This window comes from Schistocerca americana, chromosome 8, assembly GCF_021461395.2.
Source record: "Schistocerca americana isolate TAMUIC-IGC-003095 chromosome 8, iqSchAmer2.1, whole genome shotgun sequence".
In the NCBI taxonomy this organism is placed as follows: domain Eukaryota; kingdom Metazoa; phylum Arthropoda; class Insecta; order Orthoptera; family Acrididae; genus Schistocerca; species Schistocerca americana.
Genome location: NC_060126.1, coordinates 438,383,411 through 438,403,425, shown reverse-complemented (window position 1 = coordinate 438,403,425; position 20,015 = coordinate 438,383,411). Strand labels below are relative to the sequence as shown.

The 20,015-nt window shown below is 42.3% G+C and overlaps 1 protein-coding gene across 1 annotated transcript in view; it reads right to left on the bottom strand.

Moving 5' to 3' along the window:
- LOC124545503 overlaps window positions 1-20,015 on the bottom strand; it is a 201,306-nt gene that overhangs the window by 33,739 nt on the left and 147,552 nt on the right. Inside the window, exon 7 of the mRNA XM_047124446.1 lies at window positions 2,899-3,186. Coding sequence (XP_046980402.1) covers window positions 2,899-3,186 — 288 coding nt within the window. The remainder of the gene's footprint in view (window positions 1-2,898; window positions 3,187-20,015) is intronic.

Here is a 20,015-nt window from a genome sequence, read left to right as displayed (position 1 = left end):
GTACGCAGTTATGAAAATATCACAGAATAATGCTATTTGGTATAACTTTTACACATAATTTTAGTACTATAGTGGTAGCTGGACAGGGGTGGGTGGGGGAGGGGGTGTAGGGTAGTAGGGTACGAAGCACAACTGAGCTAGTCCCACTATTTCGATTTTTTAAATTGGTTTATTGAAACTACTTTCTGTTTGGATGCTTCATTATAATAGTTCACTGTGGTTCGTTGGAAAGACAGGAACAGGATATGGCATAAAGCACATTTGATCTGGTCCATCCATCTTAGAATTTTTGATTGGGTGTTGATAGGGGAAGAGGGTTAGAGGGGGGTTTCAATGCCACATTAACACGATTGGGGTGGCTCAACTGTCTTGGAATTTTGATTGGTTCTTCCTTTTTAATATTTTGCAATGATTTGTTGCAAGTAAGGAAAAAAGCGGAGTTGAGGAGGCGAAAATGGATGAGTGTAGGGAGGGTAGAGATTTGTGGGCTTATGATGATACTTGTAATGAGGGGTGATACTTGATGACGTCAAGGAGAGTAAAGTTACGACGGTTTAATTCCCTTGATGGCGTTCAGTAGACGCTTCAGGATCAAAGTGTTGCGAAATGCCTTTAGATTACCGAGAGCACTGTTTATTGAGGCCCTCCGAGACCGAAATGGGTGACTATTCTATGAAATGGTATCTGTTCCTTTTCACCTACACAACCTCTGTCGGATTTTCAATAGCATCCTGAAGAATAATCATAGATTCCGGCTAAAGTGGCAGTTCTTCATGTTAGTGAGCACATTCCTACTAGAGGTATGATGACTTTTTTCTACAGTATTCGAGTTGAGCTTTGTCAACATATTTGTTACACTCTTTTACCAGAATGTATTCCAGTCTCCTATTTGCTTTACTTACAGCTAAACCTGTATGGCCACTTTGCTTCAAATCTGTTCACATTGATACTCACACATATCTGTTTAGGCAGGCTGACAGTAGATGGTACTCAGTAGTCTGATAAACAACACCACACTTTCAAGTAGTGTGGACCGCACAGCTTTCTTGTTCTGTATGATAAAGCTAGCTGTCCATTTTTGCACCAGGTTGACATTTTGTTGAGCTGTAACTGGCTATTGCTGCCAATTGCATGTGACGAAATTTTCTCATACATAACAATGCTCACTGATCAGAACTCCTATAAGTGTAATTACACTATGTAATCAGAAGTATCCGCACACCCCCAAAAACAAACGTTTTTCACATTAGTTGCATTGTGCTGCCACGTACTGCCAGGTACTCCATATCAGTGACCTCAGTGGTCCTTAGACATCGTGAAAGAGCAGAATGGGACGCTCTACGGAACTCATGGACTTCGAACGTAGTCAGGTGATTGGATGTCACTTGTGTCAAACGTCTGTACGCGACATTTCCATACTCCTAAACATCCCTCGGTCCACTGTTTCCGATGTGGTAGTGAAGTGAAAACGCGAAGGGACACGTACAGTACAAAAACGTACAGGCCGACCTCATTTGATGACTGACAGAGAACGCCGACAGTTGAAGAGGGTTGTAATGTGTAATGAGCAGACATCTATTCAGATGATCACACAGCAATACCAAATTGCATCAGGGTTCATTGCAAGTATTGTGACAGGTAGGCGGAAGGTGAGAAAACTTGATTTCATGGTCGAGCGGCTGCTCATAAGCCACACATCACGCCGTTACATGCCAAACGACGCCTCGCTTGGTGTAAGGAGCGTTAACATTCGACGATTGAACAGTGGAAAATCGTTGTATGGAGTGAGTAATGACAGTACATAATGTGGCGATCCGATGGCAGGGTGTGAGTATGGCGAATGCTCGGTAAAGGTCATTGTCAGCGTGTGTAGTGCAAACAGTAAAATTCGAAGTCGGTGGTGTTATGGTATGGCCGTGTTTTTCATTTAGGGGACTGCACCCCTTGTTGTTTCGCGTGGCACTAACACAGCACAGGCTTACATTGATGTTTTCAGCACCTTCTTGCTTCCCCTGCTGAAGAGCAATTCGGGGATGACGATTTCATCTTTCAACACGATCGAGCACATGTTCATAATGCAAGGGCTGTGGCGGAGTGGTTACACGACAATAACATCCCTGTAATGGAACGGCCTGCACAGAGTCCAACCTGAATCCTATAGAACACCTTTATGATGTTTTGGAACTCCGACTTCGTGCCAGGTCTCACCGACCGACATCGATACCTCTCCTCAGTGCAGCACTCCGGGATGATTGGGCTGCCATTCCCCAAGAAACCTTCCAGATTGAACGTATGCTTGCGAGATTAGAAGCTATCATCAAGCCTAAGCGTGGGCCAACATCATACTGAATTCCAACATTACCGATGGAGGGCGCAATGAACTTGTAAGTCATTTTCAGCCAGGTGTCCGGATACTTTTGATCACGTAGTGCATATTATTCACAATTTTGTTAATTATCACATTCCCCAGGGACATGCTACATATTACTTAAGTTTCTGTTGTATGCTGTTACCAAAATAGCGTCCGTAAGACTTTTTCGTGTGTGTGGTATACTTACGATATGTTTTGTTACAGCTATTTTGATCTGTAATATTAATGTTCATAATGTCTCATGATACAAACTCCTGCATCGTGGCTGTCATTACTGAGTGGATTGTTGGAACCTTTCTGATGGAGGATATGTAGCAGTGGGGGATCAAGAAATGAATGTAGCATGGATGTACAAGTTTGATGTAGCAATACTGAAATGGTCATTCAGTGACCTTTGATATATCTGATGACTTCTGGTCGCTCATTGTGTAGTGCTGAAGAGCAACAGAGGGTTTCATGTGTGTTCAAGATGTGTGACAATTAATATGAAAAAATAAAGTGTGGTTTATTTCTGAGATACAACTCACCCATGTCTTCAAGTTCACAGTCCAAATTTAAGCACAAGATGCTAGCACCATCCACTAAACAATAGCAGCTAAAGCAGTTATCTTCATAAACAATATCTCCTGGCAGGCATGGGAGTTGGTCAATCACCAGTTGCAGTGCTAGCCCTTTCCTCCTTTGACCACCACTTCCACCTCCTTTACCTCCAACTCTACCTCCAGTGCCAACTTTTTCTCCACGTGGATGTATTTGTGTATTATTTTTGCATCCACCTTCATCTCCACAGATCGGTTTCAGTGGTAGTAATGTTCCTAGAAGAAAATTCACATGGGAAATATTAGTATGTTTACTTATATTTTTCCTTTATCGTTGGGGCCAAGGTGGGTTGGCAGCACTCTTCTGCCAAGAGCAGTCACAAGGTATGGGATTACAGTTACAAAGGCGACTTAAAACGATAAAATATTTGTACTTTTTTTAAAAATGTTAAAAAAACCAAGTTGTATGTTGATAAAACTAAATAAAATATCTTTGTCTTTTAAAACTCATATATTGTCGTCAATGTTTGTAATATAAAGAAACATTCCAGTTTACTGCATTAAGCTATGTGAAATAAGCAGTAGGAGAGAGGATTTTGTGACAGAGCATTTTGCAGAAAACGGGGAGGACTACCCCATACTGACTGTAGGGAAAGGAAGAGGGAAAATGGCAGCTGAGTAGCTCTGGCACAGAGAGCTAAGGGAGTATTCTGTTGGAGCTGGAAAAGACTGTACACATGAGTAAGTGGTGCCAGTTTCATTGGGATAAAATGTGGAGAGTATACGTGTAAGGCTGGGGGTTTGTACTAGTACACATGTGGTAGAATACAGGGCTGGTAACCAGGTATGAAAGAATTGTTTCGATTGTTGTCAAGTATGTGGAAAGTGTGGGAATGCTGCAGGTGTTCAGTGTGAGAGAGAAGCTAGGTGGAAATTAATAACTAGCAGGATATGAATGGGAGAGGGGAGATGGGAAGATTGATGATGTTCTAGGATTTTGAGGGATGTTAAAATTTTGGTGGAGTAGAACTCCAGACTACATTGGCATAAAAGGAAATACGTCAGACGAAGCCTTTGTAGTCACAGCATTTTTGATAAAGGGATGCAACCCTCATAGTTGGTTAATAGTGTTGTCCATTTTCACTAGATTTATATACGTCCTCTGTGCAGAACAGAAATGGGAAGTACGTATGTAAAATAAAACTACAAAAGACTTAGCCTATTGTCACACAAGAACCAATCAGTAGCATCTGTCTGGACCCAGGTTCCGGTGTGCTTCATGAGCACTCAGCTGTGATCACATAGTGTATGCTCACAAACATGGCATGTGGCCTCAATGCTTTTCAGCAGCTGTTGTCAGATACACGTATCACACAGATTTTATTTTAGAAAACGGACACATGTGAAACAACAGCATTAACAATATTAGTGATTTTTAAAGAATTCAAGAGCTGAATAAAATGAGTATGTAAGTGCCATTACTAACATTTCCAGGAATTGCATGCTTTCTTTGGTTATTACTTTCTTTCAATTTTCTAATTGGAACTAGGTTTAGACATATAATTTAAGACATATTGCACTGTGATCAATAATTAAAAATATGTAAATTAAACAAGACAAGCTCAAAAAAGCAAAGGTCAGAAAATGCAGTGTGTCCTATATTCACAATATTTGAACTAAAATGAGCTGTAAGTGCCTGAGGCTTAGAAGTGAGCCAATAACACAAAACATAGATTTTGCGTAAAGTTAGAGTTTATTGATGGAAAACTATTGAAGTTCATTAATACCACCTCACTGACACATAGTTAGGATTTTAAGATGTGATGCATTCATAAAACTGTTTGTCAGGTTTTACCAAAAATTCAGCCAGTCTTCAAATCGGTCTTCTCATCTTCCGTAATAAGTAACTTGCACAACAACATAGCTGTTTTTCCTACTGATACTATCTTTTTGGTCATGTCTTTCTCAGAAATATCAGTTTCAGATATTTGTTCGAATTCACTGAAGGTTCTTTTAAGCACGTTTTAGCCTGGTTTATTATAAGTAACTTTTACCCATTAAAGTTTTGTAATGTAAATTTGTATTATGTTAAATAATATATCTGCTACTTTTTTGAAGTTGAAATAATCAGCTTTGATTAGCATTTTTACTTAAAATGAATTTGTCAGGTTACCATTTTCTATCACTTATTTTAATTCTTCTTGACTTTTGCATTTATTAAACCTTTTCCGTTTTTAAATAGCGACAAAATCACGGTCGCAGCCCAGGAAGGAATGTTCTCTAACTGGGCGCTTGTAATTTATTTCTGTGCACATTTCAGTTCAACTTAAATATAGCAACAAAATTTTACTCTAATTTTATTCTGCCTACAACAGTTATGACTCCATATTGTGAGTTTGTCCGTAGTTTCAATTTCTTTAAGTGGCTAAAAGACCGAGGTTGCAATTTCAGTCCCTCGCCTACCTGATATTCCTCCCTGCCGCATATTCATTTTACTGATGCTATTGCGGAAGTGGGTATGAAGGTTGAAATTTGACAGTTGTCGCAGGTAGTACACGTTAATACGAGTTAAGGTCGTGAAAGACAGTAGCCTTTATAAAACAAAAGCAAATGTCACACTAGTGGTTCTAGGAATCTGAGAGTCATTAAAATCTTTCTTTTTCACATCCTTTCGGCTTTTTCAGCTTTCAAGTGTTGAAGTTCCAGTATATTTTTGAACCCTGTTTCAACTGTATCAGAAGATGCTGTTATCTGAAAAACTAACAATTCACATGCCGTACTTGTGACTGCTCTATGGCAGAAGGACAGTATTATATCGAAAAATTTATTAAATACCAGATAATAAAAACTGTACGGAACATTGCTGTCAAGATTTTGGTTTTTAAAAGCCTTGTACAACCTGCAAAATGTATATGTTCCCTGAATCCTGCCTCCCATAGCGGCTTACAGCACTTCGAAATTCTTTTATGTGCTCACAAACAAGAGCCCAATTTTTTATCAATTTTCTTACTACACCTTTCTTCAACATGTATTTGGTTAACAGTCTGTTTGATTTTTGCTAAAGGCTGGTGAATTTTACCGGACACACAAAAGATATTGGAGAAAGTATTGTTACAAATCTCCACAATTTCACCTTCACCATTTGTAACAATGTTCATCATGGTTACGTGACGTCTACTTTCTGCTGAATATCTATGGTACCATGCCTTAGTCTTGCAACAAGCTTAATTTGCGTTAGGCATGGTTCATAGTTTCGTTTACAGTGGTGTAACTTATTAACAAGTTTTTGGTCGTAAGGTACACATTTGCTAAGCGTATTTGCATTTACATACAGTTTGTTGGTATTTGAAGTCCTGTGCCTTCACTACAGTGAAGCTATAATATAGGCCTTGCGATCATTTCTCAACTTCTTATTTTCTTCTGATAGTCTTCCTTTCCCTTTCTTCCTTCGCTTCTTCGCACCTTCATCTGTCACAGTTTGCAATGAACAACAATAACACTCCTTCTAATGATAGACCTAGTCGATTACTGTCACTCACAACACACTATATCTGGATTCGAATAACAAAGTGATTGACATCGAAGCACAGTTAGGCGTAGAGTGGGGCGATATTGTCTGTTCGTCGGTGTGTACACGTGTGATGACGTTTGATTTGTGGGGCGCTAAGCTGCGCGGTCATCAGAGCCCATACAAAGTCCCAATTTTTAACGAGTCCAATCTAGCCACTGTCACGAATGATGATAATGATGAAATGATGAAGACAACACAAACACCCAGTCTCCGGGCTGAGTAAATCCACAACCCGGTCGGGAATGGAACCCAAGACCCTGTTATTCAGAGGCAGCAACGCTAGCCACTAGACCACGAGCTGAGGACGCGTACACGTGTAAGAATGGATGTAGCAACAACAGTTGTGCACTTCCAGACTGGCTTGTTTTCTTACACTCCTTGTTAATGTGCGGTATTCAGTTCACGTTACAGGAACGTCATACCACTGTGGATTAACAGTTGCACTGCTCAGCGTAGAATGATACGCTTCCCCTGTTACTTTTATACCTCACCTAAAGCAATAGTGCGGGCACTCTCTTACAATAACCGGTATGATATACATATAGTTGTCATACTCGATGTGAAATGGGTACTCATATGGATCTGAATCATTAATCTGAATTTACACTACTGGCTATTAAAATTGGCACACCACGAAGATGACGTGCTACAGACGCGAAATTTAACCGACAGGAAGCAGCTACTGTGATATGCAAATTATTAGATTTTCAGAGCATTTACACAAGGTTGGCGCCGGTGGCGACACCTACAACGTGCCGACATGAGGAAAGTTTCCGACCGATTTCTCATATACAAACAGCAGTTGACCGGTGTTGCCTGGTGAAACGTTGTCGTGATGCCTCGTGTAAGGAGGAGAAAAGCGTACCATCACGTTTCCGACTTTGATAAAGGTCGGATTGTAGCCTATCGCGATTGCGGTTTATCGTATCGCGACATTGCTGCTCGCGTTGCTCGAGATACAATGACTGTTAGCAGAATATCAAATCGGTGGGTTCAGGAGGGTAATACGGAACGCCGTACTGGATCCCAACGGTCTCGTATCACTAGCAGTCGAGATGACAGGCATCTTATCCGCATAGCTGCAACAGATCGTGCAGCCACGTCTCGATCCCTGAGTCAACGTATGGGGACGTTTGCAAGACAGCAACAATCTGCACGAACAGTTAGACGACGTTTGCAGCAGCATGGACTATTAGCTCGGAGACCATGGCTACGGTTACCCTTGACGCTACATCACAGACAGCAGCACCTGAGATGGTGTACTCAACGACGAACCTGGGTGTACGAATGGCAAAACATTTTTTTGGATGAATCCGGATTCTGTTTACAGCATCATGATGGTAGCATCCGTGTTTGCCGACATCGCGGTGAACCCACATTGGAAGCGTGTATTCGTCATCGCCATACTGGCGTATCACCCGGCGTGATGGTATGGGGTGCCATTGGTTACACGTCTCGATCACCTCTTGTTCGCATTGACGGCACTTTGAACAGTGGACGTTACATTTCAGATGTGTTACGACCCGTGGCTCTACCCTTCATTAGATCCCTGCGAAACCCTACATTTCAGCAGGATAATGCACGAACACATGTTGCGGGTCACGTACGGGCCTTTCTGGATACAGAAAATGTTCGACTGCTGCCCTGGCCATCACATTCAGCAGATCTCTCACCAATTGAAAACGTCTGGTCAGTGGTGCCGAGCAACTGGCTCGTCACAATACGCCAGCCAGTACTCTTGATGAACTATGGTATCGTGGTGAAGCTGCATGGGCAGCTGTACCTGTACCCTCCATCCGAGCTCTGTTTGACTCGATGCCCAGGCGTATCAAGGCCGTTATTAGAGCCAGAGGTGGTTGTTCTGGGTACTGATTTCTCAGGATCTATGCATCCAAATTGCGTGAAAATGTAATCACATGTCAGTTCTAGTACAATATATTTGTTCAATGAATACCCGTTTATCATCTGCATTTCTTCTTGGTGTAGCAATTTTAATGGCCAGTATTGTATATAACACAGACTGTAGTGTGCATACTTGTGCAAAGGGATACTCCGTAGTAACATGATGAGATTTCCTACGGATATGGGGGCCACACAATGTCTTCAAAAGGGTAGCAATGTCTCTTGAAAATCGAGAACGTACGGAACGGTAACACTTCCCTGCATTGTATGTTTGTGTCCAGTAGATCTTTTTAATTTTTTTTCTAAGACGGAGTGCTCTGACAACTGCTAACAAAGAAGTCTATTGCCACAGAATAATTATATCTCGCGGAGAGTTTACTGTTGGATGTTCTTTTCTGTCATAATGTTCGTGTACGTGGCGACGAACTGCATCTTGTCGAAATGAGTCCAAGTGCGTTACTCCTTATTCTGTCTTTCTCTTTTTACCAAGTGTCCGTAGTTTAGATGGTCGAGCCAGTCTTACTCTGCGTAGTATTTTTCATTAAAGATATTTACGACAGTGTTTTCATTCAAAGCATGTGTTTCTCTTTTCAACCTTTTTAGAAGCAGTAGATATGCACAATAGTCCATCCCGTTCTTGGCGACGCACAAACTCGCGTGTGCAACCACGCAGAACGTGAGTGGGCAGTTCTCTTAACAACCTGTTTACTGATCATACTTATTTGCACACTTTCCGCTTTAAGCTTCAGGCATTCTGCAGAGCAAAATACACGCCCCGCAAAGAGAAAGAAAGCACACCACGAAAACGAATCAAAATCGCTGTGTTACTGGCCTCATGCGTTATGTGCAGCTGGCTGTAGCGACTGCTACCTACAGCAGTTTAGCTTTTGACAATGGTGAATGGAATAGAGGGCGCGACCAAGAGCGCTCTCTGTTTGATGGTTGCTATGGTAGCGGCCTTGCAAACGGCAGGTACATCCCGTCACACGTTTAGCCGCCTGCCACATGCACCCGGTGCATTCTGTTTTTGGCTGCTCTGACCAATAGGAACCGTCTTGTTACCTCTTACGTTGTTGGCGTTTGCCCATTCCATTTTTGAAACAACTATACTTTTGAAGGAGAGACACTTCGTATTTAATAAGGTCCTCAGTTCGCTCTAAGTATGTCGAAGTACACCAGGAGGTCTCAGTGTGTTCAAAAATACTTAACTTGTTGCAAGCAGGTCGTTGAAAACATTCACCTGCCTCTCACACTAAAATATCTTCAACTACATACTAGTGTAACTAAACAGAGTTTCTGAGATTTGTCTTGTTGGCATCAGACAAAGCTCTCTCTTACAAGGGAATTGTCCGATCAGACAAAGCCTAACCAGTTCTGAAATTTTTTACATGGGAAGAATCCACCGAAAGAAAGACAATGTGAAAATTTCAACTGCTAAAACTTACTGCAAGTATTTGAAGAGACATATCGATCATTGTAAATTATGCAGCTTTCCAGGAGCCTGGAGGAACGTACAGCCCTGCCGTAGGTATGGAAGACAGCGCATGTACAATATAAGTGGATGCATAGAGCTGACTGACGGCATAGTGCGATCTTAGTTAGTAATATCAGTTTTCATTGATATCTTCACTGACACAATTGTTCACAGTTACTATTCACTTAAATCTGCAACTCTTTCAATTGCAATAATAATTGTCAATTGCCTTCGCATTGTCGCTATGTATTCTTGGTATATGCTACCTAATAGCCTTTGTCTTTGTGTGGTTTCCAGAGTTTCACAGCATTGTTGAATCCAGTTAATCTTTTCAACCTTGCAAAGATGAAATATAAACAATGTGGTATCCAACCGAAATAACACACTTTTGGTGGAAACCTACACATGTGTTATTCGTCAGTTAATTTTTTGAACATTGATTCGAATGTTGTCGACATTTCATTAGAAACTATAGAAACATCAGAAGGAACAGGAAGCAGCTGAAGATTCCGTGAATTTTGATTCCGACTATGACTGCTGCTTTCATTAAAGTTAGGAAGATAAGCACAATCAAAGAATCAGGCCTTTCTAGCCCGTCGATTTCCTTGATCGTTGAACCTTTGAAATGTTTCTTTTTATGAGTAAATAAATGTAAGCCCCAAAAACTTAAATAATTTACGTAAACCTACGTAAGAAACGCTGTATTTTTGTATTAATTCCATGTATTATTTTTAAATTGTCTTATATTTTAAAATTGTAATTAATCTTTCTTAAAAGTGAAAGAGCTTACAGATGTTAAAACTTGCAAGAGAAAGCAATTGTATTTTTTTGTTGACAAATAACGCATCAGACACAGCGCATGCGGTGACAACAGTCAAATTTTAAGCGATCAGCCGCGCCGAAAAGGAGCGTAGCCAAGTCTCTCGAACATTTTTCCACGCAAGAATCTTCCAGAAGAGGAAGAGAATGACAGTAAAGTTGCCTTTAGTTGTCTGTATGTATATAACCATGAGTGGCTTCTGGCTCTCTCCCTCTCAATCTCTCTCTCTCTCTCCTCTCTCTCTCTCTCTCTCTCTCTCCTGAGACCCGTTCGCTAGTGATGTCCCGGCTCTTGTCAGTCGCTCTCTTAATGGTTGCTCTCGAATCATTATGTAACCTTTTGAAGGTGTGTGCAGTATTCATCTATGTAAAAGTATCGTCAATATATGAATAACTGTTATTGTTTATCAATGTTTCATTTCAATAACGTTAACCTTGCCTGCCAACCTTTCTATGTTTCAGCCAGGAGAACTGCAAGACTGCCCACATATCATTTGCTGCCCGCTGCCGAACACCATTGGTGTTCGAGTTCCGAACACCATTGGTGTTCGAGTTTGTAGCAGCCACTCTTGCGTCCCTGAGATCTGTTAAGCCGATCTGTAAACGCAGTTTCCGGGCAGCACCTCTGTGCAAAACGCGTAATATTAATCATTGGCATACGGCCAACAAACGGTGTGTGCGGTCAGTCTACCCCAGCGTTATCAAAGGAGGTGAGACAAAACCTCGAATTATTTAATTTTCTCTCTCTTTGTGGTAAATTTATCCGTGCCATCTCATAATTTAAACTCATAATTTTTTTTTGTACTTGGTTGTTTATTTTAATTAACGGCACTCCAGTTAACTTCCTCTAATCAGAATTTATTTTTCAGTTTCCTCTAAAGAGCGCCACACAAAATAGAGATTCACCTTCCGGCCCATCCCTCTTACATTTTATCGATTATGCCAAGAGTATTTATTGTGTGTGCACTGATCTTAAATATTCAGATACAGTCATTGAGTACTATCTACTTAAATGGTTTCATATTCCAATTACTTTGGGTTGCGCAACTGTCTTCTCGCCGCCGCTTTTCTTCTGCTTTGTGTTTTGTTGTCGGTTGGTAAGGCCGGGGCACACAGCTAAGGAGTGCGTTAGTGAGTCGAGGGCCTCTGACCAGTTCTTTGAAGGATGGGAAGAATCGACAATGGCGCCTTCGCCAGTAGTCTTACAGCCGTGCAGTGGGAGTGGCGTGTTCCGATGGATACACGGCCAAATGACGTAGCTCCAGCTACAGTGCCAGCACGCCCTATTTACTGGCCTTCCTGGAACTATGAGCTCAACTCCGCAGGGTACCCGACCTTCTGGCTCCACATGTTGGCCACTTTCTTCATACGAGTATAACACGTTCGCGTGCTTCCACATTGTAAGACATCATGGTCTCCTGACCTTCACTGCTTACATATTCCGCCCTCACAATCATATTTCGCACATCAAGACGCTTCATTCGAACCCAAACTCGATAAGATAAAGTCAGTGTTGTATCAATTCATGTAAACTATATGCAAATAACAAGTAAGCGCACCATGGTTGAAATACTCGAGGCTGGCGTACACTCATACATTCCAGACACGACGGCCACAGGAGCTTTTAGTTTGAGAGAGATAGACCACACACCGGAAGGCCAGTCCCTGCAGAGGACGAACCAGCCTGTAGACCAGACAGCGTGGGCCTGAGTGAAAAGGGAGAACAACCCCGTGTTCGGCTTAAAAGCAAATTCCACTTCATTATGTGGGAGCGGCCAGCCTACGCATTCTTTACACATAGCATGCAGTTTCAGAGGATTTCACAGGGAGACAGCAAACGCCAAACGCCAATGCTACAGGTTTCCAGATTAGTCGCCTTAAACGAAACGTCATTCTCCCGTTTTAGAAGAGCAATGCTGATTGGCAGACGATATTTCTGACGCCTTGAGCTGACGGAGTAATGGAAGAGACCGAAAGATGTACCCCTTCACGTCTGGCGTATAGAGGGGCCGTACTGTTGTCGCTCCTGGAGCGAGGAACAAGTCTCTCCTCAGTACTTCACTGGGAGAGCACCTCTGTCGAGAGCGAATCGAGGTGCAACAATCTATATTGAGTCCTTGCGATCAAGCATTGTTCACTGTGTTGGCCGACACACTTATGTGCGGTGTGAATGGACAGAGTTATAGTTAAACGCCTGCGAGCGAATTTTTCAGTGGCATCACGGTGGACTGGTTATCTGACCGGTGTATCACCCCAATAGTTAGACTAGGGGCGAATAGGAATCCTTGACTTCATCAAGGCGTAGGGAGAGTTTGACTGGCGAAGGTCAATCCAGATAGAACGAGAGTTATCTTATTTGTCAGCAGCGAGTGGCGCAGACAGCAGTCATCACAGCTTATGGTATTGTGCGCTACAGCTATTGCGAGCCCCATATTTCCTCCACAACAGTACACTTCACTGAATTTCACACGCGACAGCCTCCACCGTACCTAGTGACATTCTAAAGGATAATTATTCACGTTGAGTAGGAGCCTCTCTCAGTCATACAGCCAAGTCAACAACCATCTTAAAGTTTGTATAGAAATTTCGTCAGCGAATCCTACCCTTGAGAGGTAACTTCACATTCCGAAAAGAACCAGGATATAACTTGTTCAATTCATAACTAAAAGTGCCAATGTGATTTCTCAGAATTTTTGCAAAATAAATAATAATTTTCGTTAGTTTCAAGTTTTTCTTACACTAACTAGCACTACTCCCGTACCCAACCATCCCACTAGTTACGAAGGAAATTTTGTCAATTTTTTTGTCATTTCCTTACAGCGGACGACTCCAGAAGATATTTATTGCTGAAAGTTTTTCAGGCATTTCTCTTTGGAACGTTAGGAGCGTCTGTCTGCATTCTGTAGTAGTGTGGGGGGTGGAAATTGCATCTTGCAGGAGCTGCAGGTTAAAGGGTACATCTCAGATTAATCCGTTGCGCAGAATACTGTAACAGAATCTCAGATCAACCCCACGCTCAAAACGTTTATGGCTTCCCGCAAGCGCCGTCTGCAAACTCGGTGATTGGTGGCCTGGCCGTGACCTCAGCTCACGCTGGAAGGCGCCATTTACTGTGATGGGAAGTTATTCCACTGGAGGATACGGTTTAACTATATGTGTGGCGGGAGTTCAAATGGTTCAAGTGGCTCAGAGCACTATGGGACTTAACATGTGTGGCCATCTGTCCCCTAGAACTAAGAACTACTTACACCTAACTAACCTAAGTACATCACACACGTCCATGCCCGAGGCAGGATTCGAATCTGCGACCATAGCGGTCACGCGGTTCCAGACTCAAGCGCCTCGAACCGCACGGCCACACAGGCCGGCTCAGGTGGCGGGAGTCCACGGCGCTAGTTTCGGAAGTGTAACTGACACAACGTCTGCTGCTTGGGCAGCAATGACGGGCTTTTGGTGGAGTGAACGCTGTGGATTTTGGTGGTTGCTGAGTGGAACGAGGAAGTTCTTTTCCGGACCACTTGGAACGCTATTTCAGGCGACATCTGGACAACCAGACGCAAAACATGGTAATTTTGTAAACGCGAAACTAGTGGAGACTTCACTCTGGTGTCCTTTGATCGACCTGCTGTGCTGACATCCTGATTCCAGGAATGGCCTCCACTCGACGCAGTCGTAGGTCATTCCAGCAATGACAACAGTGGCGGTAATAAGCGCAGCTCAGGCATTCAGCGAGTTAATAGGCTGTTCAAATGCTCTCCTCAGTAGACTCAACCGTGCCGAAATCGCAGTATGAATCATTTCACATGCTTCATAGCAGTTTCTCCTGAGTGATCAATTACTGGTGCATAGTATACTAATTTAAAGCTGATTTTGTTCCCTTTGATACCCACTAGTTTGCACGGTATCTCAAAGAGGGCAGTAGGGAACATAGTGAATTTTGCCAACCATACGATCGCAGAATTCACTTGTACATTACGTTTGAGACTAACATTCGTTCATTATTCATTTCACATGAATGTGTTTGATTCAAATAAATCTTATTGTGATATCAAAATCTCAGTAGTTAAACATGCTTTCCATACCCACATCCAGGTAACAGATTTTGGTGAACATTAGTTAATTTTTCTAATAATTATTTATGTGGAGTTGAATCAACTCCCGTGGTATTGCACATAGGACAACAATGAAATCTGCGAATTCAGTTCCTTTCGCGTAACTCTCTTTTGTGCAGTCATTTGGGTGTTGTGGGTATCAATACCCTGCTCCTGCATGACGCTCACTACAAAATACACTACTGGCCCTTAAAACTGCTACACCACGAAGATGACGTGCTACAGACGCGAAATTTAACCGACAGGAAGAAGATGCTGTGATATGATAATGATTAGCTTCTCAGAGCGCTCACACTAGGTTGGCGCCTGTGGCGACACCTACAACGTACTGACATGAGGAAAGTTTCCAACCGATTTTTCATACACAAACAGCAGTTGGCCGGAGTTGCCTGGTGAAACATTGTTGTGATGCTTCGTGTAAGGAGGAGAAATGCGTACCATCACGTTTCCGACTTTGATAAAGGTCGGATTTTAGCCTATAGCGATTGCGGTTTATCGTATCGCGACATTGCTGCTCGCGTTGGTAGAGATCCAATGACTGTTAGCAGAATATCAAATCGGTGGGTTCAGAAGGGTAATACGGAACGCCGTGCTGGATCCCAACGGCCTCGTATCACTAGCAGTCGAGATGACAGGCATCTTATCAGCATGGCTGTAACGGATCGTGCAGCCACGTCTCGATCCCTGAGTCAACAGATGGGGACATTTGCAAGACAACAACCATCTTCACGAACAGTTCGACGAAGTTTGCAGCAGCGTGGACTATCGGCTCGGAGACCATGGCTGCCGTTACCCTTGACGCTGAACCACAGACAGGAGCGCTTGCAATGGTGTACTCAACGACGAACCTGGGTGCACGAATGGCAATACGTCATTTTTTCGGATGAATCCAGGCTCTGTATACAGCATCATGATGGTCGCATCCGTGTTTGGCGACATCGCGGTGAATGCACATGGGAAGCGTGTATTCGTCATCGCCATACTGGCGTATCACCCGTCGTGATGGTATGGGGCGCCATTGGTTACACGTCTCGGTCACCTCTTGTTCGCATTGACGGCACTCTGAACAGCGGACGTTACATTTCAGATGTGTTACGACCCGCGGCTCTACCCTTCATTCGATCCCTGCGAAACCCTACATTTCAGCAGGATAATGCACGACCACATGTTACTGGTCATGTACGGGCCTTTCTGGATACAGAAAATGTTCGACTGCTGCCCTGGCCAGCACATTCAGCAGATCTCTCACCAATTGAAAACGTCTGGTCAATGGTGCCGAGCAACTGGCTCTTCACAATACGCCAGTCACTACTCATGATGAACTGTCGTATCGTGTTGAAGCTGTATGGGCAGCTGTACCTGTACACGCCACCCAAGCTGTGTTAGACTCAATGCCCAGGCGTATCAAGGCAGTTATTACGGCCAGAGGTGGTTGTTCTGGGTACTGATTTCTCATGATCTATGCATCCAAATTGGGTGAAAATGTAATCACACGTCAGTTCTAGTACAATGTATTTGTCCATTGAATATCCCTTTATCATCTGCATTTCTTCTTAGTGTAGCAACTTTAATGGCCAGTAGTGCACAAATCAGTGAGCCTCCATGCGGAATAGTGAAACCTCACATGAATACACGATTTCTCATTGGAGCACTAAATATACAGCTGTCGCTGACCTCCGTCGCTAGCGCTGTGTCTAACTGGCGACAAATCTCTGATGCAGATAAATCACAGCACTTGGATCCTGACGACGTCAAGGAGTGGGTACATCACTGCGAAAGTCTAGACACAGCTCAACGGAAAATAGCTACAGTTAGTTTTCTGTGGCGTATATCGGTGTTTTGGGTGATGGGTGCAATGGCGAAGGGTGTTTAAGGGAAGTGCGATTTCAGGAAGTTATGTTTTCATTCAGGAACTCGTCATACAGCAACATTACACAAGTCATGAGTGAGTTTCTCTGCATTTGCGTCTGTCTTTAGGCAATGTTAGGATATATTTGACCTCCTTCAACAAAATATATACCTGGGATTATTGTAATTTATCATTAGTAGCGGTTCTTATTTAGTAAATGCGAACGTGACTTTTCTGGTAAATTTAGTGTTGTCTAAGGGTTTTTTTTGACAGCTCTTAATTGAGTAAATGTTGTTTAGTTATGGTACAGAGCTAAGTATTTACGTTCTTTCACGTTTAAAATTAATAGTTTAAATCTATGCAAAGCCGTTTGCGGTACTACAAGTTTCACTGTAATTTTTTATATATAGTAAGTTGTCGTAGTAACACCAAGTTTGGTAGAAGTTACTCCCAGTGTCCCAGACCTACGACTGAACGTACGATTGTATAGATATAGCAGATTGGAAATATCTCAAAAAACTGTACTGTAGAGCAATATTTATGGGTTCGTGGACAACTTCTTAGCGTTTCCTTGTAAGTTTAATACACGCAATAGTTTCGCACAACACAGATTTTAGTCACCAACAACATATCCTCTTTCACTGTTATGACAGTATTGCCTACGCTGGAGTAAATTTCCGATTCCGCGACTGTAGAATTAAAGTGCTTTTTAGGCAAAGAACTCGTCCAGCCATGTTCGGAGCGCAGTTTCATCGAGAAAGGAAGTTCCTGGAAAGTTGTTCAACAGACAGTGGAAAAGGTGAAACTCTGAGGGCTCAACATCAGGTGAATAAGGTGGGTGCAGAGTGGCTTCCCAATCCAACTCCCGTATAGTGTTTTTTGTCAGCCTAGCGTGGAGTAGCATCATTTCACACGAAGCAATTCTTAGTTACTTGTTTTGCAAAACGAACTGCCTTTTCCTGCTGCTAGTTATTTTATTAATCCCATACGCGTTTCGCCTTCACCTTTTCTAAGGCTTCATCAGTGGGACCTATAATGATACAGTTTCATTAGTTACAGATTGTCAAAGAGTTCACTTCGCGATTTTTTGTAAAAATGTAATTACTTACGATTTGCTGATCTGCGTTTCCTCACATGTGGTCTGGAGGTCGCACTACCACTTTTATCACTGCCATATAATCACATCTTTGTGTTTTCGCCGTCAACACACTGTTCACCATGCTTCTCACTCTTTTTCGTGGTGGACTATCGTTCTTCTGTCACTTGATACAAATATTTTGTCGTACACTTCTTTTTCACAGCGTAAATATTGCGACTCCATTACGTGTTTCATCGTCTTTGGTAAGTTTCCCTACTGTTGCCACCCTAACGAAGTATATGTTCGTTACTAACTTCTGTTTATGATGTTTATACCGTGTGTGTGCGTATGAGTGAGAGAGAGAGGGGAGGATAGAGCCGATTTTTTGTGGGGAGGGGAGGGGTGGCGGTTATACTAGCAGTTAGGAGTGGCTGAAAACTTTGGTGACAGCTGTCAAGCGGCATCCCCCCCCCCTCCCCCCCGCCCCTCCTCACAAAAAAAATCGGCTCTCTCCCCCCCCCCCCCTCTCTCTCGCTCACACGCACACACACGGTATGAACATCTTAACAGAAGTTAGTAACGAACATATACTTCGTTAGGGTGGCAACAATAGGTAAACATACCAAAGACGATGAAACACGTAATGGAGTCGCAATATTTACGCTGTGAAAAGAAGTGTACGACGAAATATTTGTATCAAGTGACAGAAGAACGATAGTCCACCACGAAAAAGAGTGAGAAGCATGATGAACAGTGTGTTGATGGTGAAAACACAAAGATGTGAATATGGAACAGTGATAAAAGTGGTAGTGCGACCTCCAGACCAGATGTGAGGAATCGCAGATCAGCAAATCGTAAGTAATTACATTTTTACAAAAAAACACGAAGTGAACTCTTTGATAATCTATATTTAACGAAACTGTATCATTATAGATCCCACTGATGATGCCTTAGAAAAGGAGAAGGCGAAACGCGTATAGGATTAATAAAATAACTAGCAGCAGGAAAAGGCAGTTTGATTTGCAAAACAAGTATTTACATGCTTGCTGTGGAGGATGGCCACACAAACAAACGTATTATCATTTGTGTACGCACACAGGACTTTGTACTGGGACTTGTTGCTTCGTTTAGTCTCAACCATACCTTTCTTTTCTTAATGTTAGCATGAAGGCATTACATCTCTTCACGATTAACGATAAAGGATAGAATGGTCGATGTTTTTCACGAGCCAGTTGATGACGAGCAGGCAGAGAGGCACATCGCTGGTTCTTTTTTTAATGTGGCTAGGAGTTTACGGTAGCAATAGACATAATTTTTGAACCTTCCCTGTTGCGTGAAAATGCCACCCGATGACAAAATGATCGTAATTATTCATCCCATCTGGGAATCCTCGAGTGCAGTAAACGACGTGGATCATTGTGGACTGATGCGTTTAAACGAGTTTCACTAACCATGAAGGTCTTCCTGAACGTCGAGAGTCGCTAATGTGAAAACGATCGTCCTTAAAACGAGAAAATTACTTCTTGCCCTGCAAATATTTCTGGCTATCTCCGTTACCGCCACTCCTCACCTAACTCAAATAGTAGAATTTGTTGGAAATGATCCCATTTCTTCACTTGGCACTCCATTTTCTAGGGCCCACGGCTCCATTTAGTATCTCCAAATGACAAAACGACAATATGTAAACTCAAACAGCAATGGTGAACTACAAATGAAAAATGACAATCGATAAACAAACCCATATCAACCGGAATACCAACATTCAAAATAAAAACGCTACGAAGGTATGCACCAGCCGAATACGAGTTAACACTCCGCCTGGGATTTTTTGAGAAAGCATTTAACTTATTTTCAACTAAATCTATACTACCAGTTCGTGAGTAAACAACGTAATTACATTGAGGAACGTATATGCTGATTCTACAGCTTCCTTAAGATTTCACCAACAAAGTTTAAATTTCAGAACTGAAAGAGGAATCGGAGAATGTGATAAAATATTACCAGTCTATTGTGAGAAGCGTTACAGGAAGCCTTCAGGTATGTAATAATGGAATATACTTGCATCACTTTCATGATTTCGGTGATAATCTTTAGTACAGATAAATTCAACAATGCATAGAAGCTAGTGAATATCTGAAAGAACGTCTGAAAATCAATTACAATAAAACTAATTTAATGTATGCTGAACACACGGAAAACGAATGACTTTCTTAGGGAATACAAACAAAGTGGGTAAATGGACAAGAAAAGAAAGAAAGAAAGGAGTAAAACATAACAGGCTTTTCAAACTGAGCTTGCCA